The sequence below is a fragment of the Siniperca chuatsi genome, linkage group LG8, assembly GCF_020085105.1.
Source record: "Siniperca chuatsi isolate FFG_IHB_CAS linkage group LG8, ASM2008510v1, whole genome shotgun sequence".
Lineage (NCBI taxonomy): Eukaryota > Metazoa > Chordata > Actinopteri > Centrarchiformes > Sinipercidae > Siniperca > Siniperca chuatsi.
In genome coordinates, this window is record NC_058049.1 from 17,144,127 (window position 1) to 17,170,559 (window position 26,433).

General features: G+C 39.7%; 2 protein-coding genes and 1 long non-coding RNA gene across 21 annotated transcripts; 1 reads left to right on the top strand and 2 right to left on the bottom strand.

Moving 5' to 3' along the window:
- Positions 1-561: 561 nt before the first annotated feature.
- Positions 562-8,336, bottom strand: LOC122880375. 11 transcript variants are annotated; one of them, XM_044205437.1, is made up of 18 exons: positions 8,198-8,336; positions 6,191-6,260; positions 5,903-5,954; positions 5,740-5,793; positions 5,518-5,553; positions 5,125-5,148; positions 4,771-4,824; positions 4,549-4,584; positions 4,156-4,179; positions 3,802-3,855; positions 3,581-3,616; positions 3,188-3,211; positions 2,823-2,888; positions 2,621-2,656; positions 2,228-2,251; positions 1,889-2,137; positions 1,594-1,692; positions 562-749 (listed from the first exon to the last, which is right to left on the bottom strand). In XM_044205437.1, exons 3-18 carry the CDS (start codon positions 5,949-5,951, stop codon positions 667-669), a joined length of 948 nt encoding a protein of 315 aa, XP_044061372.1. In that variant the 5' UTR covers positions 5,952-5,954; positions 6,191-6,260; positions 8,198-8,336; the 3' UTR covers positions 562-666. The 11 variants fall into 11 exon arrangements, 10 of the variants coding, with proteins under 10 accessions (XP_044061372.1, XP_044061368.1, XP_044061370.1 ...); XM_044205433.1 differs by lacking the exon at positions 3,802-3,855 and adding an exon at positions 3,922-4,065; XM_044205435.1 differs by lacking the exon at positions 4,771-4,824 and adding an exon at positions 4,891-5,034 and having other exon boundaries at positions 2,835-2,888.
- rgs14b (regulator of G protein signaling 14b) lies at positions 7,914-26,037 on the top strand. Of its 8 annotated transcripts, XM_044205421.1 has the most exons (21): positions 8,039-8,167; positions 8,251-8,392; positions 12,248-12,269; positions 12,417-12,568; positions 12,693-12,785; positions 13,682-13,825; positions 13,928-14,104; positions 14,214-14,295; positions 14,421-14,509; positions 14,732-14,944; positions 15,230-15,306; positions 15,681-15,807; positions 16,514-16,595; positions 17,421-17,476; positions 18,046-18,133; positions 18,841-20,937; positions 22,717-22,850; positions 24,825-24,934; positions 25,022-25,099; positions 25,216-25,269; positions 25,517-26,037. In XM_044205421.1, the coding sequence occupies exons 1-16, from the start codon at positions 8,151-8,153 to the stop codon at positions 19,128-19,130; spliced, it is 1,851 nt and encodes a 616-aa protein (XP_044061356.1). In that variant the 5' UTR covers positions 8,039-8,150; the 3' UTR covers positions 19,131-20,937; positions 22,717-22,850; positions 24,825-24,934; positions 25,022-25,099; positions 25,216-25,269; positions 25,517-26,037. The 8 variants fall into 8 exon arrangements, with proteins under 8 accessions (XP_044061359.1, XP_044061360.1, XP_044061357.1 ...); XM_044205424.1 differs by lacking the exon at positions 22,717-22,850 and having other exon boundaries at positions 7,914-8,167; positions 17,424-17,476; positions 18,046-18,112; XM_044205425.1 differs by lacking the exon at positions 22,717-22,850 and having other exon boundaries at positions 8,010-8,167; positions 8,270-8,392.
- On the bottom strand, positions 19,840-22,710 carry LOC122880379. 2 transcript variants are annotated; one of them, XR_006378912.1, is made up of 3 exons: positions 21,307-22,710; positions 21,025-21,137; positions 19,840-20,910 (listed from the first exon to the last, which is right to left on the bottom strand). It is a non-coding gene; the product is annotated as an uncharacterized LOC122880379 (long non-coding RNA). The 2 variants fall into 2 exon arrangements; XR_006378911.1 differs by lacking the exon at positions 21,307-22,710 and having other exon boundaries at positions 21,025-21,295.
- Positions 26,038-26,433: the final 396 nt, after the last annotated feature.

Genomic DNA, 26,433 nt, shown 5'->3' on the forward strand with positions numbered 1-26,433 from the left:
AATAAACAGTCCTTCCTGACACACTCACACACATGGATATATTATATGGAGAACAATAGAAAAAAAGTTCAGACATTTTGCCATATGGCTGAGCGGGGAAAATGTTGTAAATACGAAAAAAAAACAGACGCTGTGCAGTTTGAGGACTGACGGTATACATAGGGTTTAACACAAAAACTTCAAAGGATTATATCGTGTTGTTAAACCAGGGAATTTATTATTTCTGCGTTCATAAAGCAAATCCCACATCCATTCCTCTCTTGGAGAGGAGTGCATAGCATCATCACCCCATATATCCATCACATGTCAGCCGCCATAAAGCTGCTCTGTGTGGGTCGCCTGTAGTGTGCGTTCCTGTCAGTAGAGCATTCAGTAGGATTAGTGTGAGCACGCCTGTCCTGTGTCTGGATTAAAAACATTTCTAGGCTCTTTTCCTCAACTGAACAGGCTTTCTGGTCAGTATGCGTGGTTAACATGAACGCTGTGTTGGATCCACCCTGGTCTGGAAATGGCTAGACATAAGCTTGTAACCTCGCCTAATCACAAAAACTTAGCCTCAGAGACAGAAAATAAAGAGTTTTTATTGTTACATCAAATACTATAACAGCATATTATGAAACAATATCAGAATATATTATTTTGTAATGTGATAGACTGGCTCTTTTTTTAGGACTCTCTTGGTGTGAGTGGAGCTGGACCGCCACTCTGCCCAGCCTGTGCCCTCTGCTTCATCCTCTTTTTGTGTTTTGCTGCAGAGAGAGAACACTAAGATTAGTATTATACATTATACAAAAATTAAAGGAGTAGTTCCACAATTTGGGAAATATGTATATTTGCTTTCTTGTAGAGGGTTAGGGTTAGATGAGAAGATCAATACTACTCTGATGTCTGTACGGTACATATGTAGCTGGAGTCAGCAACTGGTGGTTAGCTTAGCTTAGCTTAGCATAAGGACTGGAAACAGGGGGAAACAGCTAGCTTTGCTCTGTCCAAAGGTAACAAATTCCACCTACCAGTACCTCTAAAAGTCACTCATTAACATGTTATAACTCTGTTTAATCCGTACAAAAACCGTGTAGTAAAGGGTAAAAATGACAATTCGCTGTTTTACGGGGAGTTATGTGCCCAACTGTGGATGTGTCCGAAATCACTCCCTTGTTTGGTCATTTACTACTCCCTATATAATAACCACTCAATAGTTCACTCAATAGTGAGGAGTAAATAGAGAATTTGGACACTTATCAGCCATTGTCATTTTGCATCATCACTGACAGCTGTGCAGTCATTTTCACATCTATAAAATGTTTTGGACACAACCCATTTCTTGTCTAGGGGTAGTAATGTCTGCTGGTTGCTCCTGGCCAAGAAAATAGTCGGCCACAAAACCCACTGTAAAACTGCAACTTGCATTTTTACTCTTCAGTTTTTGTATGGATTAAACAAACCAGATATAACTGTTAATTAGTGAGCTTTAGAGATTCTGGTGGGTGGATTTTGTTAGCTTTGGTGTTTTTTTTCATTCTCTACTCCTCTACTTTCATTCTAGGACTCTGTGTTGTCTAACACCACAGACAACCTGAACTGAGCTCTTACCGTTGTCTCTTTTCAACTTGAACTTTATAGCTAGCCCCATAGACATGACCAGGACCAAAGCAGAAACACCACAGATCACCAGGAGCAGCACACTGTTGCCTGGATGAGGACACAGTTACAAAGACATAATGACAGACAGTGAAGACAGATGCTAACAAAGGTCATTGAGGTGTGCATTTCTTTATTCATACCATAAATCATTAAATTCATAAATCATAAATCATTAAACTATTTTCAGAACAAAGGCAAAGGTAATCTGCATCTGTGTGAAATAAGCAGGGAGATGTCTACTTACTGTTTACAGAGACATCATGTGGCAAAGACTCGTAATAGCCGAAAGGGCTACACACAAAGCAGCTGTACTGGCTTTTAGTTAACACTTTTTTAAGAGCCAGCGTACTTTCATTTTGGCCATTCTTGATGTTCTTCCCCTCCTTCCACCCAAATGTCAGGTTCAAATTAGGGAGGTTATGGACACATGTTAGTACGATGTCATCACCCTCCTGTACCATGGATTTAGTGCTGTTGACAGAAACCTGAAAGTCTGATGGGCAGAGTAAATATTCAAGGGAAGGGACGCAACAGTGATAGTGTTAGATAATCAGATAGTAATCAGGATGTTGTTACAGGTTACCTTTTGTGCAGTTTGGTGGAATATCTGGAGGAAGAGATGGAACATGGAAATTAATTAATACAGTCACAGTCAGCATTTAATTTAAACCAGAGCATACATGACACACTCCAGGTAAAGTTCATTTCAAGGTAAAATATAATGTACAAGGTATTTTCTGAAAATATAAATGCACCCACTCTAACTTATTTCACTCAGTAAAACCTTCAGCAATACAATAGTTAAGAAGAGCAATGAAATTTATGAGCATTTAGATAAGTCTCCCATGCTTGCAATGTTCGAGTCAATGTCATTGCACTACCACACCCCACCGTCAATTACTGTATGTAATGTACATATGTAAAATTCATAGGATTTATCTTCAAGTAAACAAATGAAAAGAAAGTTGGCACTAACCGTAGATGGACATTCCTGGGCAGAGAGCACAAACATCTAGGAAAAAGGGAAAACAGAGATGGAAGGAATAGCATTAAGAACATTTTTCCCTTGCATCTCACCTTGCATTTATTTAATGGTAGACAATGTTCAGGTGCATTAGCTGCTACATAATATTTCCAGATGTAGAGAGAGAGGTTTTGTGTTTTTTTTTTTTACCTGCCTGATACTTTACCTATTACTTGTAGGTTCTCACATCTCAGACACTGGACAGGAACACTGTCAGCAGCTGAAACAAAGTAAAGAATAAAGAAAAAAAATAAAAAGGATGTGTAGAGCTAAACAGGCAGCGTACTTTCATTTTGGCCATTCTTGATGTTCTTCCCCTCCTTCCACCCAAATGTCAGGTTCAAATTAGGAGGTTATGGACACATGTTAGTAGGATGTCATCACCCTCCTGTACCATGGATTTAGTGTTGTTGACAGAAACCTGAAAGTCTGATGGGCAGAGTAAATATTCAAGGGAAGGGACGCAACAGTGATAGTGTTAGATAATCAGATAGTAATCAGGATGTTGTTACAGGTTACCTTTTGTGCAGTTTGGTGGAATATCTGGAGGAAGAGATGGAACATGGAAATTAATTAATACAGTCACAGTCAGCATTTAATTTAAACCAGAGCATACATGACACACTCCAGGTAAAGTTCATTTCAAGATAAAATATAATGTACAAGGTATTTTCTGAAAATATAAATGCACCCACTCTAACTTATTCCACTCAGTAAAACCTTCAGCAATACAATAGTTAAGAAGAGCAATGAAATTTATGAGCATTTAGATAAGTCTCCCATGCTTGCAATGTTCGAGTCAATGTCATTGCACTACCACACCCCACCGTCAATTACTGTATGTAATGTACATATGTAAAATTCATAGGATTTATCTTCAAGTAAACAAATGAAAAGAAAGTTGGCACTAACCGTAGATGGACATGCCTGGGCAGAGAGCACAAACATCTAGGAAAAAGGGAAAACAGAGATGGAAGGAATAGCATTAAGAACATTTTTCCCTTGCATCTCACCTTGCATTTATTTAATGGTAGACAATGTTCAGGTGCATTAGCTGCTACATAATATTTCCAGATGTAGAGAGAGAGGTTTTGTGTTTTTTTTTTTGTTTTTTTACCTGCCTGATACTTTACCTATTACTTGTAGGTTCTCACATCTCAGACACTGGACAGGAACACTGTCAGCAGCTGAAACAAAGTAAAGAATAAAGAAAAAAAATAAAAAGGATGTGTAGAGCTAAACAGGCAGCGTACTTTCATTTTGGCCATTCTTGATGTTCTTCCCCTCCTTCCACCCAAATGTCAGGTTCAAATTAGGGAGGTTATGGACACATGTTAGTAGGATGTCATCACCCTCCTGTACCATGGATTTAGTGTTGTTGACAGAAACCTGAAAGTCTGATGGGCAGAGTAAATATTCAAGGGAAGGGACGCAACAGTGATAGTGTTAGATAATCAGATAGTAATCAGGATGTTGTTACAGGTTACCTTTTGTGCAGTTTGGTGGAATATCTGGAGGAAGAGATGGAACATGGAAATTAATTAATACAGTCACAGTCAGCATTTAATTTAAACCAGAGCATACATGACACACTCCAGGTAAAGTTCATTTCAAGATAAAATATAATGTACAAGGTATTTTCTGAAAATATAAATGCACCCACTCTAACTTATTCCACTCAGTAAAACCTTCAGCAATACAATAGTTAAGAAGAGCAATGAAATTTATGAGCATTTAGATAAGTCTCCCATGCTTGCAATGTTCGAGTCAATGTCATTGCACTACCACACCCCACCGTCAATTACTGTATGTAATGTACATATGTAAAATTCATAGGATTTATCTTCAAGTAAACAAATGAAAAGAAAGTTGGCACTAACCGTAGATGGACATGCCTGGGCAGAGAGCACAAACATCTAGGAAAAAGGGAAAACAGAGATGGAAGGAATAGCATTAAGAACATTTTCCCCTTGCATCTCACCTTGCATTTATTTAATGGTAGACAATGTTCAGGTGCATTAGCTGCTACATAATATTTCCAGATGTAGAGAGAGGTTTCGTGTTTTTTTTTTAATTTTTTTTTTACCTGCCTGATACTTTACCTATTACTTGTAGGTTCTCACATCTCAGACACTGGACAGGAACACTGTCAGCAGCTGAAACAAAGTAAAGAATAAAGAAAAAAAATAAAAAGGATGTGTAGAGCTAAACAGGCAGCGTACTTTCATTTTGGCCATTCTTGATGTTCTTCCCCTCCTTCCACCCAAATGTCAGGTTCAAATTAGGGAGGTTATGGACACATGTTAGTAGGATGTCATCACCCTCCTGTACCATGGATTTAGTGTTGTTGACAGAAACCTGAAAGTCTGATGGGCAGAGTAAATATTCAAGGGAAGGGACGCAACAGTGATAGTGTTAGATAATCAGATAGTAATCAGGATGTTGTTACAGGTTACCTTTTGTGCAGTTTGGTGGAATATCTGGAGGAAGAGATGGAACATGGAAATTAATTAATACAGTCACAGTCAGCATTTAATTTAAACCAGAGCATACATGACACACTCCAGGTAAAGTTCATTTCAAGATAAAATATAATGTACAAGGTATTTTCTGAAAATATAAATGCACCCACTCTAACTTATTCCACTCAGTAAAACCTTCAGCAATACAATAGTTAAGAAGAGCAATGAAATTTATGAGCATTTAGATAAGTCTCCCATGCTTGCAATGTTCGAGTCAATGTCATTGCACTACCACACCCCACCGTCAATTACTGTATGTAATGTACATATGTAAAATTCATAGGATTTATCTTCAAGTAAACAAATGAAAAGAAAGTTGGCACTAACCGTAGATGGACATGCCTGGGCAGAGAGCACAAACATCTAGGAAAAAGGGAAAACAGAGATGGAAGGAATAGCATTAAGAACATTTTCCCCTTGCATCTCACCTTGCATTTATTTAATGGTAGACAATGTTCAGGTGCATTAGCTGCTACATAATATTTCCAGATGTAGAGAGAGGTTTCGTGTTTTTTTTTTAATTTTTTTTTTACCTGCCTGATACTTTACCTATTACTTGTAGGTTCTCACATCTCAGACACTGGACAGGAACACTGTCAGCAGCTGAAACAAAGAGTTGAGAGAAGAAAAAAAATAAAAAGGATGTGTAGAGCTAAACAGGCATATATATATATATATATTTTTAGCTGTAAAATTCAAAGTGTCTCCCTACCTTGGAGATGACCAAGCAAAAGATAAAGGGATATCTCTCTCATAACCATTCTCTGTTAGAGAAAACTCATATCATTAAATTGCTTTAGCTTTAGAATAGGTAAATGAGACTAACGCTCCTCATCAATACATGTCAGAATCTCTAAGAATATAAGCTACCAACTTCTAAACAAATTAGCAGTAGAAAATGTCATAGCACTGACACATGTAACATCTTGTACATGAGGTATTAAATATAATTCTAAACATAAAAAAATATATTATAATGCTCAAGTGTTTTTCTTTTTACCTGTGGTGGTGTTGTCTCCTCACACTCAGAATTGAATGATGCCTTGCTCTGCTTTGCCTAACCTAATGGTCTTTGCGTCAGAAAAGGCACGACATGATCATAAACACTGATACCAATGCAAATAATTTTCATTCCTGGAACTACATAGCACAAACAATATCACTGTTTGTATGTTTTGTAGGTGGGTGTGGTGGCAACGACGACAGTTAGGCTGCTGCTGCTTTTTAGGTTGTTGAGTAACATTTAGGTTAAAATGATGGGGTTTTTACACCTGTTACACATAAATAGAGAGAGAAAAATGGGTATAAAGACTGAGACACAGAGGTAAGTATAAGCTGATATCAGCAAAACAGTGGTTTACTTATGCAAACTATCCACTTTTGTGATTATGGCCAAACTGACTGAATCTGCAGAACTGAAGTTTGGAAATGCAATATTATTTTTCATTGAATTCACCCATTGCTTTCATACACAGTATTTAGTCATGCAGTGGCCAGTAGAGGGTGCTGCTGATCATCCATAGTTTTTCTTAACACTTAACGCGGTTTAGGGTCACAGGGAGCTGAAGCCTATCCCAGCATGCACTGAGAAAGAAGCAGGGTGCAAATTGGACAGATTGCAAAACACAAACACTATCACACTCCGAAATCTAACAACCAGAAGGAAATTTAGAGTTTTATTTAACCAGTGTGTTTGGACTGTGGGAGGAAAACAGAGCGCCAGAACCCCCCCACAGACACACAGACACAAGGTGAACATGCAAACTCCTATCGGAAATATCCAAATTGGTTTGTGGATTCAAATTCCCCCCGAGCCACTTTATCACTCTTTCGGCAATCAATCCTCACCCTAACCCCAAAACAGTTATCTCACCAACGATTGTACCCAAACAATGAAGGGCAACAGTACAGGAAACACTACTCAAAGGGGAAACAGAAGTTGACACAAAACAAATGTCTTCGCTATTCTGTCTGCCTGTAAACACTTTGTCATTACTTTTTACATTAATTTAAGCTGTGTTTGAAAGAAACATCAGTCTGGGTTTTGTGCTCATTTTAGCATTGAGGCAGCTCTAGTTAAAGTGTAAATAACCTGAGGGAGAAGAAACTCCCAATGTTAACACTTGCTTTTCCAACTTGACCATGATATGTATTTCAGAGACTTGTGCAATGCTAGTAACCAATATGTATCTATGAGATCAAGCTGTTTTTACACTTTGGGTTCTGTAATCTATTTCATTTTAAATTTGTCGGCCAGTCCATCCATTGGTCGATCAGTGGAACCACTGCATTAGATTCCATTAAATATCAGTCATTGATCCCCTGACGACCCACCCGCAGGTCAAAATTTCTAATTGTCAACTATTCAGTTTATGACAGGGATACTTGTATTAGTATGCTGACATGCTAAATGTTACACTAACATGCTACTGTACATATTTAACATGTTTACCGACTGCTGGCATAATAGCTAAAGTTAGCAAATTAGAAACTCTCTGGACCAGTTGGTGCCACAAGGCCTGTAACTGTAGCCACAACGCCAAAAATGCTGCTAACTAGATAACAGCAGACATGTCTTCTGACACCACTTTATTCCCTAAAGTTTTTATTCATGCTACAATTGAATTTCTTATTTTGTGTTACGGTTCCCCGTTACTATTTGCTTGTAGGCTAAACTGCGTTGCTAGTAAATAATGGTTTGCTAAGTATTGTGTCTGGACTCTGGAAAGTTCGGAAACAATGTTGCCATTATGCACAATTAGCCCATGCAAAATATGCCCTGTGTTCCTCAAGAGCCACACATAATCCACTTCGCACAAAGTTTTGATATCCAAGCAAAAGTAGACAGGAAAGTTATTGACGTGTCAGCTAATTGACAATATTTAAACGACCGTTTCAAATCACAAAAATGTGCACTGTTAAGTAAACTGCCCTGCTTCACCTGTGTTGAGCTTGTGCGCATGTCAGGACTCAGCAGGTAAGATCGCAGCTGATATTAAACTCTGACCTGTAAACTTCCAGCACTCTGCGGGATATCATCTATCTCGTCTTGACTCGCAGTGTGTTTGTTTCCCTGAAGATGGTCGCTTTCAGAGGACTTTATCACAGGTTCTCCCGTCTGGCAAAATTTGCTGCTCAAAAGCAAGTCAGGAAACGTGACAAATGGTGCACCATTGCCACTGGCATCATGGCAGACAAAAAGGTATGATAATCAGTTCACAGGCAAGCTAATTGGAGACTACGTGCGTGCTTAATAGTGTTTGGCAATACAGAAAGTGGAATTTGCACATCTTGCATACACTACTTGGAATCAATCTATATCCATTTAATTTCTATAGCTGCAGAATAATACTCATATGATGAACTAATGCTCTGTGTACCAAACCTCATGAAAGTCACAAGTTGTTTATTTAAACTATTCTGAACAGTGTAAATTGAGATTTTGTGTTTTAAATGAGAACACCTATAATTGTTTCATGAGCTGTAAAGTTGGAATTCTACATCTTGTAGAAGTTTAGTAAAGTTTGGACATGAAACCACTGTATGGCAGGATTACCAAACTTAAGTGAATACCAGGAGGAGGCATTGGGTTATCTACTTTTAATGCCTAAATCTCAATGACTTCCAAGTAAAAGGAAACTTCTCTATGACTATAGGAGGGAAAAAAAACCCTTCTCTGTAAAATTGCTATCTAGGTTGTATAATGGTTGTAAGCTGTCAAGTAACTTATACAGTGACTGTACATCAAAAGCAGAATGAGTGTGTTTGTCTTGTCGGCATTCCCACATCATAGTGTTTCTCAAGATGTAGGCTGAGCACGGTTTGATCATAGTAACCATACTTCCTCTTTTGTGGCTTGTTGCTATGGCAAGACTTCCCTTCCAGGCAGGAAGTGACAGTAAGACCTAAGCGATGAGTTTTTTTTTGTGTGTGTGTGTGTGTGTGTGTGTGAAGAGTGTGCATCATGTTTGGGTGGAGCACTTTACTGTGTCCCCTGACAGTGTGCACATCGCATTAAGACTTCGGCTTGTAGTCTGGTGTCTGGGCCACCATGGCAAAGAACTGCAATGCTCTAGGGATTCCTGTTGGCCACATGGTGAGTTGGCAACACTCTTGTTAGGTTTAGTTTTATTCTGCAGCTGTCCTTTGGATCCAGTGGTTTGTTTATGCATTTATGATGTATAAAGGAGGAGGCTTTATCATTCCTTACATAGTGGCATTTCAAGACTGAGTGCACTTATATTTAAGAGGAATAAGTTGTAATTATTTGGTAAACAGGAATTTAAATGTTTGACTACTTTTTTCAGTCTGCTTTTTTAACCGTGCTCATACTATTTGAGTTGACATCCAGGACAGAGTTCCAAGAACACGGTAGAGCAGTTTCTTGTGTTGGCTTGTATTGTCTGTCCCAACCCCTCAGCAGTGCCAGAACCAATCAGGCTGTGTGACTACAGTTGGTTGCCACTGAAAACAGACCGGGCCTGCCTGAGTCAGAAGCAGAAACCAAGCCATGCCTGTTTGCCAATCTGTCATGAGTAGGCTGAGTTGGCTTCGGTGTACTCTGTGCGAGACCATTATGTTTCTTAAACTGGCTCAGTTCTGCAAAAGGTGTGAAAGGGTATATAAAGATGTGTTTCACAGAGGCAGAGAGGACCTGGATTTTGCTAAGGTTTGAAAAAGGGAACTCTCTCTGTACTTTGCATCTTGTGTGATTGGAAATGTTCCTATAATTGGTGCTGCATCAGACTCTTCACTCACATAGTGTTTGTCTCTCCTTGAAAAGATTTGCAGAGAATCCTAATCCTTAGATATTGTTCTCTGTTGCAGTGTACGAGAACAAAAGGTGCACAAGCAATGATGACTCATTTGCTGTCATTAGTTTGTACAGTTACAAGTGTGTGTTGGCTTCTCCTTTGAAGTGTATTTGTTGTGTTTTTGGAGCCAGAGTTTGAACATTAGAGCAAAAAAGTGAAGAGGTGGGCAGAGTTTCTCAAATACCACGAGCTGTTGCCTTTTGAGCTGGCAATTTGTTTAAGGAAAAAACTTCAATATTGTGGGTACACTCCTTTTTGTTAGTTTTTGACCATCTCTTTCTACATAGGAAGGTGGTTAATACTTAGCTGAGTTATTCCCTCTCTCTCCCAGGACTTAGTGTTAACTTCCTAAACTGAGTTAGTTTTAGCTCCATGGTTTTACCTGGTTTTACCTGGGGGGTGGGGGAAGTGTTCTCACTCACATCACGACATGTACCTTTCCGTGTGACTCAGCAGTGGGCTCAGTCACTTTTGATGTAGGCACCAGTGCCAGTTTGTCTTGATCAGAAATGAGGTCAATATAAGCTGGGCGTTCTGTGAAAACCTTGACTTTAGTTGACATAAGTTGATTCACATTAGGGCTGCACAATAAATTGCAATATGGCCAAGTGCAATTTTGTGATAAAGGTCAAATATGTGACAAAACAGCATTATGATGTACTGTAGTGCTGCAGAGATGCTCTGGCCTACAAATCTTGTTCTCCAGATGAAAGAAAACATGTGTGTTTGGTACAGATCCCAGCAAATGTCACATCATGATTTTAATAGTTTTTATTTTTTAGAGAAAATGAAAATTGTGATGCAAAAAGATCATTCCCACTCATCATAAATCATATCACAATCATAATATCAATCTTTAATTTTTAATTCACTAATTCACATTTTAAGACATTTCACAAAACCGACCTAAGCTAAAATCAGGAAAATTTTAATTCTGGGATGTCAAAGCAGAAACTATCGCCACAAACAACAGGAAGAGATAAAAGTGATTAAACAACTTGTGAAGCAAGATATTTGTCATTTTCTAGAATTTAAAAATATTTCTGTATAAGAATTATAAGATTATGCCATTTGACAGGTGGCACAATATTCTCTATTCGGTGGAAATGAAACCCTTAAGATCAGTTGTTTTTCCATTTGCATTATCAGTAAAATGTTGAATTTACCTCTATAGTTTCCATTATCTTACATTTATCTAAATGGCACTGAATGTGTGAGTGACTGTTCATGGTGACAATGCTGATTTTAAAGTTTATTTTTATAAACTTCACATCCGGTGTACATTCTAGGCAGGTTGTCACTCAGAGGACTAACCTACACAGACAGACAAACACACTCACATTCACACCTCTGGGAAAGTTTTGACCCTACATGTGGGAGGAAACCAGATCACCCAAAGGATACCCAGATAGACAAAATAATGTGTAAACTGCACATAGAAAGGCCTATGGATTAAAACCCAGGACTGTTGTGCTGTGAGCCACTGTGCATCCCCTAAATAATATTTCAACATTACTGGATTCTTGAGTAGGAGCTTTTCTGTGTGAATACCACTATCAAAGCTTAACATAGAGGATTTCCCTCAATTTCATTTAAAACAGATCCAGTTAACCTGCTGATCCTCTTTTCTGAAATCCCTCCCATGGGGGTTTTGATCAATATCTAGGTACAATGATACTCAAGTAGCATGCAAATATGGTTGTCAGCACAGGTTTGTGTGCAAAGAGTTGGCAGAAATCATTGGCAGTATTTATAACTGTGAAAGTGCTTGAATTGAAACAGAAAGAACTCTTACAAGCTGTGCATTTTGTGAGCTCTGAAAGCTGAATGAGAGCCATTGTCATCAGTGTCACAACCACTTCCTGTGAAAACAGCCTTGGTTGATTGCGCTACATTGTGATATAGAGGGGGGAAAAAAAGCAAAACATGTGCAGCTGGTGTTCACATTTCACTTCCTTAATGTATGCCTGTGTGTTTTTTGAATATACATGTCTAGCTTCTGTATTAATACTATTTCGAGGACACTGTGCTACATACATTGTCAAGCTGTTACTGTTATATTGAAATGTACTGATAATCTCCACATTTCTGTCATCAGTGAATTTTAGTTCTGTGGTTTACTTTTATTACCACATGTTAGACAGGAATTGAAATATAATTTGCTTTTTGTTTTCATGATTTTATGATTCAATCAAGTAAATGTTGAATTTCTCATTACTCTCTTTCTCTCCACCTCCTCACAGAGCCAGGCAGTGTCAGACGGAGGTAAGCATGAACAACCAAAGTGCACGCTGACAATCCTGTACATCGCATATCTAACGAACTGAAACATGTCTGTGCACGACAGAAGAAAATATCTGGCTTTTTCTGTGCTGATAAATGGGTGTGTTTGTGTCTGGGTGTTTTTTGTAGAGTTGAACATGTCTGCACGGGGCTGTGGAGGCAGCAGCTCCAGCCTTCCAGGGACTCCGGGCGGAGAGGCCGGCCCAGCCAACAGTGTGCTGAGCTGGGCCGTCTCATTTGAGAAGCTGCTGGAGGACCCCTGTGGAGTTGGCCACTTTACGGTGAGACATTAAAGTAAAGTACATTTCAACAAGTTCAGGAATAATTCAAGTGTTGATTTTTTCCAACGACTTGTCACTCTGTGCCATGTATGTTCATACACAGTATATGTGCCTTTCTCCACAGGCCTTCTTGAGGTCGGAGGTGAGTGCGGAGAACATTTTATTCTGGCAGGCTTGTGAAAAGTTCAGGAAGATCCCAGCCACCTCCTTGGACGAGGTATGATGGCACTCACCTCTTTACATGGTGAATTATCTTACCTGTTGTGATTCATTATGTTGTTGTGTGTTTTACTCTGCATAAGCTCACTTGATAGTTTTTTTTTTTTTCATTGTTATTTTCCTGAAACCTATTTTTGTAATTGTAGACAAGACGCTGAATTTTTACAGTGAGGGCAACTTTGCTATGTTGCTATAATTGTGTCCGTGTAACGGTCTGTAGCTACAAAGTTGTTTTCTCACTTTGATATTGCTTTTATTATGTTACAGTATTTTGACATTTAGTTAACAAGCCTTAAGTAGCATTAATCAACAATACAGTAAAAAAGTTTTGCGTTTACTGTTGTTCTTAGTGACGGATGAAGATGTTTTTCCAGATGTTTGCCTTCTTTTTTACTATTCCTTCAAATAAAAGTGGCCAGCTAGGAAGTTTTAAAAGCTATCACTAACTTTTAATCTATTTTGTACTTTCCAGGCAGAAATACTGTTCGGTTAATTAAATTATATTGGTAAAGAAACAGGAAGTGCAGAAATTGACAGGATTATTGACTGTCCACACATCAGCTGAGTTGCTGTGGTTGCTCAGCTCGCTGGGAAATGAATTGCCTTTTAGTGACTTAATTGATTGTATGACTTGCAGTGTGGATTCTTGGGACGGGTTGATTTAGATTCTTGGTACACCAAGGAAAGACACCAAGCCTGTGTTTAGATATATACATACTGAGTGGCTTCTTAAATGGGTATTGAAAGCTACACGCTCTGATCAATTCCAAAGGGAAATTGGTTCAGTGTGTCATTGGGGTTTGTATCTGTTCTTGTTTTAAAGATGTGTTATCAGCTTAGAAACAATGATTAGGAAACAAACGTTTCGGTCTGATGGGGCTGTTGTGTTCCCAGCTGAAAGCAGCAGCTCGCTCCATCTACAACACCTACCTGTCCGACAGCGCTCCCTACTCGGTCAACATCGATGACACGGCCAAGACAGAGGAGAAGGACCTGGAACAGCCCACACCTGACATGTTTAACAAGGCTCAAGCACAGGTCTGTTTGGAGCCCACACTCCCATTTTTAGCTCAATAAAACAGTGATACATTGTTGGGGCCTTGGCTGACTGTGTGTACCACTGTCCCTGCTTTGTGTCAGATATTTAAACTGATGAAGATGGACAGCTACAGGCGCTTTGTGCGCTCTCCTCTCTACCATAGCTGCACCATGGCAAATGTAGAAGGCAAACTTCTGCCTAAGCTGTCTATAGAGCCGGTCCGTATGGGATCCTTGGAGGACATGGCCACCAGAAGCCACTCATTAAGTGACAAGAAGGTAGAGTGACAGGGAGGAAATGGACTGAGGGTCAGGGAAGGGAAAAACATGTGAGTGATTCTTGCTTAATTTTGCTGTTATGGCTATTTTTCATCACTGTCTCAAACAGAACAAGACCTCAGACTCTAACAGCTTGCCAGGTGGTAAGAGTGCCTCAGAGAAACAGCGACAGAAAAGAGGATCCTGGGGAGGTAGTGCTTGTCAAATGGCAGATTTTGTGCTTCTAAGTTATTCCTTGATGTACATCCTGTGACTTCATTTCACAATTTCTGCCTGGCTCTCCTGCTTATTGTTTTCTTCGCATTAATAACAATAGATCCAGCCAACATCCATGGTTCAGCCTCCCATATGTCTGTCAAGTCAAGCAGCAGTGTGGAGCTCGGCTCCCTCTGCAGGCAGCTAGAGGTCAGTGCACTTGTTACAATAGGGTTTGGAGCTGGTGCTGGTTTATGGGAGATCGATGTTAATTTAAAGTTTTATGGTTAGAGGCACACATGAATGACAAAATGTAGTCTTCAAGGTGATAAATCTCACAGTTTAGAGGAAAATTTGCCATAAAATCGTAATTGTTTTTGAAGTATATTTTTCACTCTTAAGTTCTTTCCTCTTCTTCATCTGTGATTTTAGAATGGCAAACTGAGTCCCCAGTCCCCAGAACAGGGTGGTGGGAGTCGGTTAGGGGTGGAGGGGGGCTACTGCTGTGTCTACCTACCTGATGGCAGTGCCTCCCTTGCCCCTACACGTAATGGCCAACTCATCAAAGATATGCTGGCTAGCCTGTGTGAGAAGAGAGGCTTCCCGCTGAAAGATGTCATCATCTACCTTCATGGCAAGGACAAGGTGAGCACTTAGCTGCTTCGTCTACAGCACCAAAAAAATCAAGATGCTGTTCAAAAATATGTACTGTACCACACAGCAAAGTTGTTTTGCAACAGGCGGTAAGAGAGAGAGGACTACCCTCTTCCTGTTCTAACATCCTCTCAACCTCTTAATGCCTCATCCTAGTCCCTCTTTTTTAATTTATGAAACTTTGTGAAACCTATTTTAAAGTATCCCCAGTTGATGCTGACATCTCTGAAAGTCACTTTGATTTCTCTCTTTGATACATCGTTGCTCCCTCTACAGCAGCCCTTATCGCTGGACCAGGACTGCTCCGTACTGAGAGATCAGCAGGTCTCTCTAGAGCTCAGGGTGACATTTGCGTGAGTCAGCTGTGTCACTTCCTTCATTTCTTTTTTTTTCCTTTTCTGTTTTTGTCACCCTAGAAGGCTTTCACAGCCCCATCCCCACTACAGCACGCCACTTCTCACCATATTAGAGGGAAGTCCTCGTGTTAACACCAGATATAGACTGGCTCTCTGTAGAGTAATCATTTTAGCCATCACATGCATTGATTGCATTTTATCAAATAACTTGCCAAATGATCAAATTTGGATTTCCTGCTAAGATATCATTGGGTGGCAGATTTTTCTGTGATACAGGCTTTGCATCACTAGATTTTGATGACACTATACTGTTTTTTACTGTTTGTGCTTACATTGTGAGGGGAGATGATTGAAATGCATGCATGTTTCAGGCTAGAGATTGCCTTCACTGGTAAGACAGTGGGGATCATGGTGAAGTCTAGTAAGACTCTGCAGGAAGCCCTCTCAGCAGTGCTGCAGAAACACCATCTCAAGCTGCAAGAGGCCCTGGTCACCATGGTGAGTGTCTGTATGTATGTATGAATGAGACCATGACATGTGTTTGAGTAGTTCCTCAGATAAAATCAATGATTGACTACTTTCTCTTAACTGTAAAGGAATAACTTAACTGATTACGCTGGTTTAATCACACTACTAATTAATTAATTAATTAATTAATTGAGTTCATTTCTGAAACCTGCAAATGCTTATCAAAATGGAAAGTCATGGATGGACACAATGACACAAGCAGAGTTGATGAAGTTGTCAGGTATTTCTGAACATAACTAACTACCTGTAATAATTTCTGTGAAGTAAATTCACATTAATGACTCACCTCTATTTTCCAGACAAGCAACAGACTTGTCTGACATTTTAAAAAAAGTAGTACATTTAAAAAATTCTGTCCGTCTGTTCTGTCGGCACTCATCTGCCACTCCTGCCTATAGCAGCCGTTGCTAGGCAGTCAGTGTGCATGTTTAATATTTATATCAAATCTGTAATTTTAATGTGATTACTGAAAATTTAATGTGTTACATTATTTTGTTAGTGGAATAAGCAATGAGGATAACACCATCTTGGTAATGCATTAATGTGTGTTTTCTCTGTTATGTATCATTTTCTGTGGGGTCTTGATGCTTCATCCCCACAAAACTGTGCAACTGATTTGTGTGTCAGAATCTGTTCAACTGGAATCCTTCATCTCATATTTCTTTGTTCGTTTTAGGTTGGAAGTGACGAGCCTGTGAACATGACTGGCACTGTGTTCAGACTGGCCAATAAGACGTTACGGCTTGACAAAACCAAAGGTTAATATACTTGACTTTTTTTTTTTTTTTTTTTTTTTCAAAACAAAAACAAACAACCCCCCAAATGTTTTACTATAATATTTAATTACTACAATGCTCCCCCCAAAACACAAGCAGCCACAGGATGAAAAGAAACTTATTTGACAAATGAGTTCAATCAGATAAAGGGACCGTTAGTTGTTGATGATGTGGGTGATACATCGGTGATGCTTTGTGTAGCCTGAACCCTGGCTTTGCCTTCTTATTCATTCAATTGTTTCTTAATGGGTCCTAGAAAGTGTTTCTGCATTTCTTGGCCCTCACTTGCTCTTAGCTGGCGGCGAAGAAAGTCTTTTCACTGTCCACTTTAGTGCCCTGGTTTTTCTGCATTACTGTCTGCGTTTTCCTTCTCCCCTACTCTGTGTGTGTGTGAGTGTGTGTGTGTGTGTCTCTCTCTCTCTGTCTCTCTGTCTCTCTCTCTGTCTCTGTCTCTTTATTCTTTTCTGTGGGGTTGAAATGTCTGAGTCCATTTGGTTTGAGTGCTATGTTCACTCACCTCATTTCCCAACTGCTGAGAGACGAGAACCAACTTCACTTTGGATCAGTGCTCCCCGCCTCAGCTCCACTCACTGCATGTAGAAAGTGGGAAATAGATTTGATTAAAGTGGCTATATACCAGGAAAACTAGTTTAATTCTTGTCAGGAATATTTTATCTGGCTGATATCAGTGTTTAACACAATGGCGAAGTTAGATTCTGTAGCATCATCAGCAGTCCACTGACTGCTGTTTGTACTGGAAGTAGAAGTACTGTTAGAAACTGATTTGTATCTTTGTTTCCTTTTGAGGAGGAAGAGACCAAAGCAGCATTTCTAGAGGCAGTGGTTCTGCTGCAGCCACACAGGTGAGGCAATGTTAACAGACTGCTATCAAACAAATGTTGTTGCCATAAGAAACTTAAGATTGTTTCTGTACGATACTGAGTCATACTGTTGTATGTTGAATTTATTTGCTTATTTATTTGGAATAATAAATACAATTTGAAAAGCTGTGGCTTTATTACTTTCTCAACAGTTTAAAAAATGTTAAAAGGAAAAAAGGCAAGATGCAAAGATGCTCTCGGTTGTTATTAGCTAAATAATATAATGAAGATTATCATTTGAAGGTCAAGGCTATACTTGAACAAGAGAGTGATTTTGGACACAACCTTCTGATTTAGATGTTTGTTTTTTTTGATTGTCTATTGTATAGAGAATATTTATTCATAAACTGGCTGACAGTAAATACAATGTGTTTGGGAAGGCTTCTGGACACCACCAAAATCCTTGTTAGAAAGCAACATTTATATCAATGATGAAAAGTTTAATCCTTGTATGATTTTGTAGAATTTGTAGTCTACATTGTCACTGAGATTTAAAACCTGTGAAACATTATTTTGTATACTGATAACGCTGGAATCTAATTTGGTCCCAGGCAGGAGCAGTGAGTGCAGGTGGTCTGGAGGCCCCGATCATCAGAGCCAAGACTCAGCCCAAGCCCAGTAAGAACCGCGACATGGAGGGTAGGACATCTCAGCAGTATCTAGCAGAGTTGGGTGATATGGCAATATATAACATAAGATGATAGAAATTTGACCACCATCAGAGATTTTTCCACATCACATTTGAGCTTGGAGGTTCATTCTTGACCATGGAAACAGCAGCTTCACAAAAAAGAAATTTTCAGGACTAGGTCTAACACAAAGGAAGTGGACCTGGTTTTGAAATTATTTCTAGGCACGTTTCTCAATTCTTGACACAGAATGCATTTAGGAGCTGTTCTGGAGCTTTCAATCATCTTTCACAGCAAATGAAATTTAAAAAAAAAAAAAAAAAAAAAAAAAAATTCCGGTTCGGCAAACTCTGCATCTGCTGAGGAGGATTGTGTGATACGATCAAAAGCTCCAGAAAAGGTATGTACTATATTATGGTATACATTCATATTGAAATATTAAATTGTATATACCATGATAGAAGACTTTATCCATATCGACCACCTCTAGTATCAAGCAAGACTGGTGTGAAGAACACTAAATTATTTAATGATATCATCATTGTTATATTTCTAAAACTTTATTTATTGAGAATAAGTTGAGACAGTAGGTGTTGCTTAACTATACTCCCAACTATAAAATGTAAACACCTGAGGCAGATTAAAAATAGCAGTTTTCTTTATTTGAAACAAATGCCAGAATTAGCGTGTGTGTGTGTGTGTGTGTGTGTGTGTCAGGGTTTCTGGACATGCTGACGAGGGCTCAGTGCAGCAGGGTTGATGACCAGAGAGGTCTTTTGACCAAAGATCAGCTGGAGGTCCCTCTGTTCCTGCAGCTGCCCTCAGACCAGGGGCAGGACACGGAGCCAAACGAGCCCAGTACAACCGGCTCCTCCAATGCAGACTACAAAGAGAAAGACGTCAAAGAAGACAAGACATCGTTAACTTCAAGTTCAGCTGGAACAGTGGAGGAAACCCCTGACGCTGCTGAATCTGAACCCAAAGACTTAAGGGAAACAGCAGTCTGAAAGACTGAAGAGTGTGCGGGGTGGACACAGACACAACCAAAAGCTACAACAAACATTTCGCAGCATCATGTTGCCAATCATGTCAAAAGACAGGAAGTCATTGTTAGTGAAAAATGGTCAAGCACTTTTTATAATTGTTTACAAATAAGCTCTGAGACAGCAGTGTGCTACCATCTCTGCTACTGAAAATTGGCCTCTTGAGGCAATATGTAAAGAAGAAAGATCATGGCAAGCATTTATAGTGTCATTACAAAACACTACACATTTTAATGGGGAAAAATGTTTGCTATGAATTGTTAAATGTATCCAAACATGTTTTGAAAAGAAGTTTTAGCTCAACATTTCACCCTGACGCCAATTTGTTTTTACTTTAGTGTTCCCTGATGTTTAATGTTGTACAATTTGCAGTTCACGTTGCTTTTATTTCTCACAATCTCACATTGCAGTCATGCTTTTCTTTGAACTCTAATCAAAAACATGTTTCTGCACAGGACTGTCCAGAAGGGGTTTTGAAGTGTATTGCACAATTGTTTTTTCCTTATTTGAATTAAGATTATTGAATATTTTTACTGAGATGAGTTTTTAATATTTTTAAATTACTAATTTTCATTTTGTGTGCTTACTTGCTAATCAAATGTGTGTTTGATACTTAAATGTGTTTTGTTTGCTGTGATGGCACTTTGAGAAGCCCTGGTCAAGTCCTGTTTTCCTGTCACAGATGACATCTCAGGGTCCAGATCATGAATTAGTAACGTGATATTACAGGGAATAAATCAGATGATGTGATCATCAAAAATATCCCACAGGGTGTATCTGAAGTATTAAAGTGTTTTATGATGAAATTTGATCCTTTCTGTCTGTATTTGTTGTTGGGGAAAGGTTTCAGCTTTCAGCCGTCAGTGAGGATTTTTCTTTTTTTTTTTTTTTTTTTTTGGATGAATCACTGAGGTCAGTTTCTGGCTTGACACATGCTACGTGATTTGGTTTTATATGTAGTGCAGCCAGACCCTACTGCTCCAGCGGACTGGCTGTATGACTCATGCAGTGTAAAACAGGTCTGATGTGTATCTGTCTGTGTAGGTGTCAATTATAACTAGCTTTGATTATATTGTCTTTGGTGAATCCTGGTAGTGAAACCTCCCTCTAAAAATGCAATCATGTAATGATGTCATTTTTGCACGGTGACGGTGGATCATTGCAGTGCTGTGATTGGCTCTTTATGAAGGGCTTGTAGCCAATGACTTGCCTCATCTGTCTACAGACTTGTTGCTGGAAGGTGTTTTCCAGTTGAGGAGCCTGGGAAGACTATTATGGGGGTGTATTTGGCTATTGTATAGGTTACAAAACAAATTAGATGAGTCATAGATGGATTTATCCACATGGATGATTTCAGAAGCATGCATATTTCAGAGTACTTGACAGTCTGACATTTGGAAAGCATCTCATTAGCCCACCTTGCCTATATCATCACCTTATAGATGTGATTGTCACTGAAGTAATTAACCTGAGACAATGAGCAGAGCTGGGTAAGAAAGCATTAAGGTGCAGTATACAATACCGGTTTGTTACACCCACAGCTTCCAACTGCCAGGCTGGAGACATTAGCATACACAACTATGATTGGCACTCATAGTCTTACACGTGTGTGTTTGTGTGTGTGTGTTTCCCTGCATGAGTGGTGCGTCGGCAGAGCTATGAATGGGCAGAAAGGGGTGTGTTCTCATAGACACCATAGCAGCTGTGAGATGAGGAGTGCCATCTACTCCACTGCACGTCTGTACTGAGAGAAGGGAAGGAAGAAAAGGAGGTGAGTGTCTGAATTTCCCCCAGGCATTTCATTAATCAAATTTTTTTGGGCTGATCTCTTGTTCACTCGGTAGATGTATTTACTTACCCTTTCTCTCGCTGTCACTCCCATCATTCATTCTCTCCTCCTGTCTGTCACTCAGTACATTTCTGTTCTTGATTAAATGTCTTATGCTGTCTTGAGATAAACCTCTTCATCTCCTCATTCATAGAAAAGCATGTATTTTCATTCAGATTGAGTGCCAATGCTGTCTCCTATCTCTGTATTTGTTATTTACTGCTTTCAGTATACCATATTGGGATAAATATAAACCGGTTTTGAATATCTGAACTCAATCCTTTGCTAATGGGAGCTCTGAATGGTACTCACTGTGTCTTTGAGAGTCCTGCAGAGGAATACATAAGTGGTGTAAAACAAAACCCATCCATCAGATCAATGCTTGCACATTACTCTGCATTGAAAGATTCTGCTCAGCCGGTGAAGGACAGACTGTGTGTTAAAAATGAAAACGATAGTGGCTTCATTAGTGCTGACTCAGTTATCAGGTGAGATGCACATGGTCGAGCTCTGATTCCGGCTGAGAGCAGCTGTGTCAATCGACCAGTGACCAAATTTATCCAGCTGGGGGGTGTGTGTGTGTGTGTGTGTGTGTGTGTGTGTGTCACACCTTAACGTGGCAGAACAGACAGCCCATCATCAATTACAGGACATAATGTCCCTGCCGCTGTGAGCCGTCTTAATGTGCCCTCTATCTGGCTTCTGCTGCAGCTACTGTCCACATGTTCACCTTGGTGTTTCATCCCCTCTGCGTGCATGTCATATGTGCTAGAAGAGCCTCTGTAATTATACGCATCCTGAGCATGTGATCTTTTGTGATTAGCATGTCCAACAGCACTGATGTTGCGAGGCTTCAATTTCATCTCCTGGACTGGAATTATGGGGATTAGTTGACCCAAAAGAGTAGCGAAATTATCTCCAAGGTGTATATCAATCAACTCACAGCTGAAAGGATATTTTCTTTCATCGTCATTGTTGCTAGATGAATGAATGCATGAACTTTGATGACCACCAGTTGGAGACACTATGAGAAGTGATTGTCTTCAGCAGGTAGTCGTTTAGCAGATGGACAGACCTTTTATTGGCGAAGACGACAGCAGGAGTGGTGATGTAGATGCAACTTGACTGTACTGTTCTCTTTGATATCTTTTTTGTTCTTGTGAAACTCTTTCACACACACTGAGATGAAGCTTAAGAAGTTTTTGTCATGTTGTGCTTCTCAGTTGGGGAGTTTAATTAGTGTTGACCCAACAGAGATTTGAGCTGGGCCAATCTCTGTCTCTGCTGCTGTTATGGATTCAAATCTTCAGAACAGATTTTCTTCTTATTACGGACTGTAAAGGCTAAGTACTCTTATTAAACTTTTCTACTTAAGATTTATCATCTTCCTCTTGTAGTGTCTCAGTCAAAGTGATGACGGAAGGAGGAAAAGGGTGGAAAAGACTGCGAGGCAAAATATTCTATTTGCCCATCCTTGCAGAAAGAGTTCCTGAGTAGCTTTTAAAGTCTCTTGCTTTTGTGTGTGTGTATATGCCCATGTCCACGTAATAATGTGTGAGCATTTTGTGCATTTGTGCGTGTACACTTTCTTTGTATGCATACCACAAAGATGCGTAGTGTTTTTGGATGTGTCACCTTGGCTGCTGTTAGCTTGCTCATGTGGATTAATCGGTGGAGAAGTGTTTCTCAAAGCCACGGGGCTTTTCTACCTCTGCTACAAAGGAGATGCTCTTCGGCCCCGCTTCATTCTAGCCTATGAAGTCCTTCATCCCCTTTGCCTCGCCTACAAAGGAGGGATTCCTCAATTAACCAAAGACGGACAGACAGTGACAAGGGACACCAGAGGAAGAGACAGGGTGAGGCAAGCAGGCAAGTCATTCTCATTTAGGTGATTTCCCTCAGTGAGCTGGTCAGAGAGTGCATTCAGGACTCACTCAATGCCTGCCTTGCCATCATTAGAATAAGTGGATGGAGTACAGCAGTCTTATATACCCCTGGGTGTGGGTGTGCCAACTGAACCAACATATATGTGCATAATAGGCCGGTGGGGGTGGGTCGGTCCCTCATTCAGTTGGCCTTGTTGAATATCACATACAGTATATTCCAGTCTTTCCTTTCTTGGGACTTTCTAATGGAGTTCCCTGCAGCATCAAATGTGGCACAACCATGTCTGCTGACATCAGCCGTCACAGTGGGTGAGCGAGCTCCTGTCGATCAGCTCCTATTCATTCTCCATGAGCCCGGGGGTGAATACTTCTTGCAGTGCGGCAGGCTGATCTGGGTGGTAGACAATTCACTGTCAGTTCAGAAAGTGACTTTCTTCATTTTATTTTATCTTAGTTCTGTGTAAAATCTTGTCTTGCCAGGCCTGATGAGGCAGATTAGGTGAGTTTTTAGTTAAACTCACAAAATAATACCTGAATTATTTTATTTTAATTGTGGCTTATTTAGTCATGGATATTTAATGTTACAGAGAAATATTTAATATTAATATGAAGCCATGTTTTCAGGGGCTATAACTTGCTTTCAGGTCCTTTGCTATACTAGGTGTTAATACTCCAAAATGTGCAAATAACCATTCAAAAATGCCTAACACATATTGCCAAAAGTAATATTTAAATTAGCACAAGCACAAGGTCCACTTACTTGGTGTTTTCAAATAATGGCAGAATAGGAAACCAGTAAACCACCCATTCACTTTGAGATTCCAGGAAGCGTTTTGATCTGATCTATCTGGTCAGATGTCAGACAGAAGCAGAAATTGACAGGCAGGACTGAGATCAGTGGAAAATAAAAAACTGTCTCCTGCAAATTGACCCAGACCCAGAGGTGTTTTGTCCCCGGCCACCAGGGCTCCTGACACCAGCTGTGGATCTGGCTGCGACTATTGGCTGGTCTTCATTGTGGCCTTTCAGCTGTGCAGAAATCGTTTTTTTTATGCCTGCATGGCTCCATGTGTGTGAGGGTGTTGATATTTTTAGTTCTATCCTCTTTCAAAGAGGATTCTTCTTCTCTTTCCCTTATTATGCACTTAAGTTTCTTAAAAGCATTTAATCTGCATCTCTGGTTGTTGGATGAACTATTTATTTAGTGAATCTGTTTTATTTAATGTGTTAATCTTGAGTTTCCAAGGATGTCAGTTCTGGAAATTTACCTTGTTCCCACTGGGTCTAAAACTTAATGGCTGGCAGACTGTGGTGCATCTCTGCTGTTAGGACTCACACAAGCCTTTATTTTATAACATTCAGTTACACAGATAATAATATTTGATAGAATAGATGTGTAAGAAAACAGGATAGGAAGCATTATCATCAAGAAAATCCATTTTAATAGCAGTTTCTGTGATGTCTGCCTGTAGGATGAAAACAAAAAAAACTAAGTCAAATCACGTTGCAGTCAGGTGAAAACAGGTATGTTTTTCCATCTGTCTGTACACATCAAAATGAGAAGCAATAATGGGAGCAATGTATGTCTCAGTGTGACAATTAGTACCAAGCTCCAGGGTTAATCCCCTGAGGAAACTCACCCAGCAAAATATTCAGATCAGTGACGTGGTAGCAACGGCAGGTCCCTGTCGCCATCTAGTGAAAGGTGGCCATAACTGCAGATTTGTCAACTTGTCGGTGATCTCTCATTGACTGGTCATCGAGCCCCTCGGGAAAGCAAGATCAACCAGAGACCAGCTTTTTGTTCATGTTTAAATGGCAATAAAAATGAATGTGGTCAGTGACTTTATATCGGTGTCTTGAAAAAGGTCTTGCATTTAACCACTGTTGTTGCATACAACTACATGGCTGTAAAGTCTCTTTTTCTTTCGCCTTTCTTTATAGTTGTACAACCCCAGTATTCACCAGGACAACATCCATCCTAAACCTGCATCAGCACTGAGCTTCTCCTGAGAAAAATCTTCAAGTCAGCCATGGAACAGAAGGCAACTGATGTGTGTGAAAGCCTGATACACAAAATATTTGAGTCATTCTGGCCCTGTCTAATATTATCCTCACTCTCTCTCTCTTTGTCTCTCTAGTGTCCCACCACCACCTCTCCTCAGAAGCACATGAAGAACAGGTCCAAATCCACAGAGGAGATGCAACAGACGAAGAAGGTGAGTAGTCTGACATTCAAACTTCCTAGCGTTTCATCTTCATACTAATTTTTCATACTTACATACATACCTCATGCTCATCAGATCTAATGTGACTGCCCTGTCTTACCTTACAGGCCTTTTGCTCACAAAAATCACTCCCAGGCAGACCAGAGCTGGACAAAGTGAAGGTGAGCTGTGCACATGCATTCCTGTAAAACAAAATGACTGTGTACTTGAATGCAGCTTTTTTTCTGGGTGTTAGGCACATTTCTAAATAGTATGATGCGGTTATGCATTTATTTCTACATCACTCTTGTACACTTCATGTAGAATCCCTTGAAAAGGTAATTGTATTAATGCATAAAATATATTTCAAACATGGAAATGCAAGTTGAGTTGGAGCTGTGTTTTTCCATGTGTCTCCCTGTTTTTCAGGAGTGTCCTGACTGCTCTGACACGCCCTCGTCCTCCACGGAGGAGCTAAAGTGATAAACAGATGGACCAATAGGACATTAGAGTCGTCATCAAGTTACAAGATCATCATAATCACAACATGCATAAAAATGTACATATGTACACAGGGAAACATAAAATACTGAGGATAATAGTGAACTAGATAATAAAACACGCAAGCAATGAATTTATGATTGGCTGAAAGAAACTGTACACACACACACACACACACACACACACACAAACTCACGCACACTGAAACAATCGCATGTAAACAAATGGACACCCTTGATGATGCTGTTTGATTGTACTGTGAGTGTTGTATACATACCAAACTGAAAGTGTATTGACAAAAAAGTGATGCTGTTGAGTCAATCTGTCTTTACTCTGCAAACATTTGACAATTGATGCTGTTCTGAAATACTGTAGGTTCAAAAAACATCTTTGACTATTGCATATCTTGATGTGATGACAGAAAGGAATAAAAGCTGAGTGAAAAAATATCTATGATGTTTGTGTGTTAGCGTGAGTGCACAAACAATGGTACTTCATTCAGGAAAGATACCACATGAGAGCAAAAAATACAGATGTTTTAATAGAGGCTTTGACTTTCACTGAAAGTCTCTTTCAGATCACTTTGTAAGGGTGAAACCATAACAGCAACCATTTGGAGATATTCCCCTTTGGAACCACAGACTGGGCCATGACACTGGTGGTGGAAGGTGGAGGGGCAAAGAGGCAAAGACTATAATAACAGAAGAGAGGCAAAACAGGTAGCTAGTTTAAATATCCTTTAGCTAAGATGATCATTGGTTGACAGGAAATTCCACAAACAAATCCCAGTTAAACCAATGGATAATAACTGCAAGGTTATTTTATCATTCCATTGACAGCCCCAG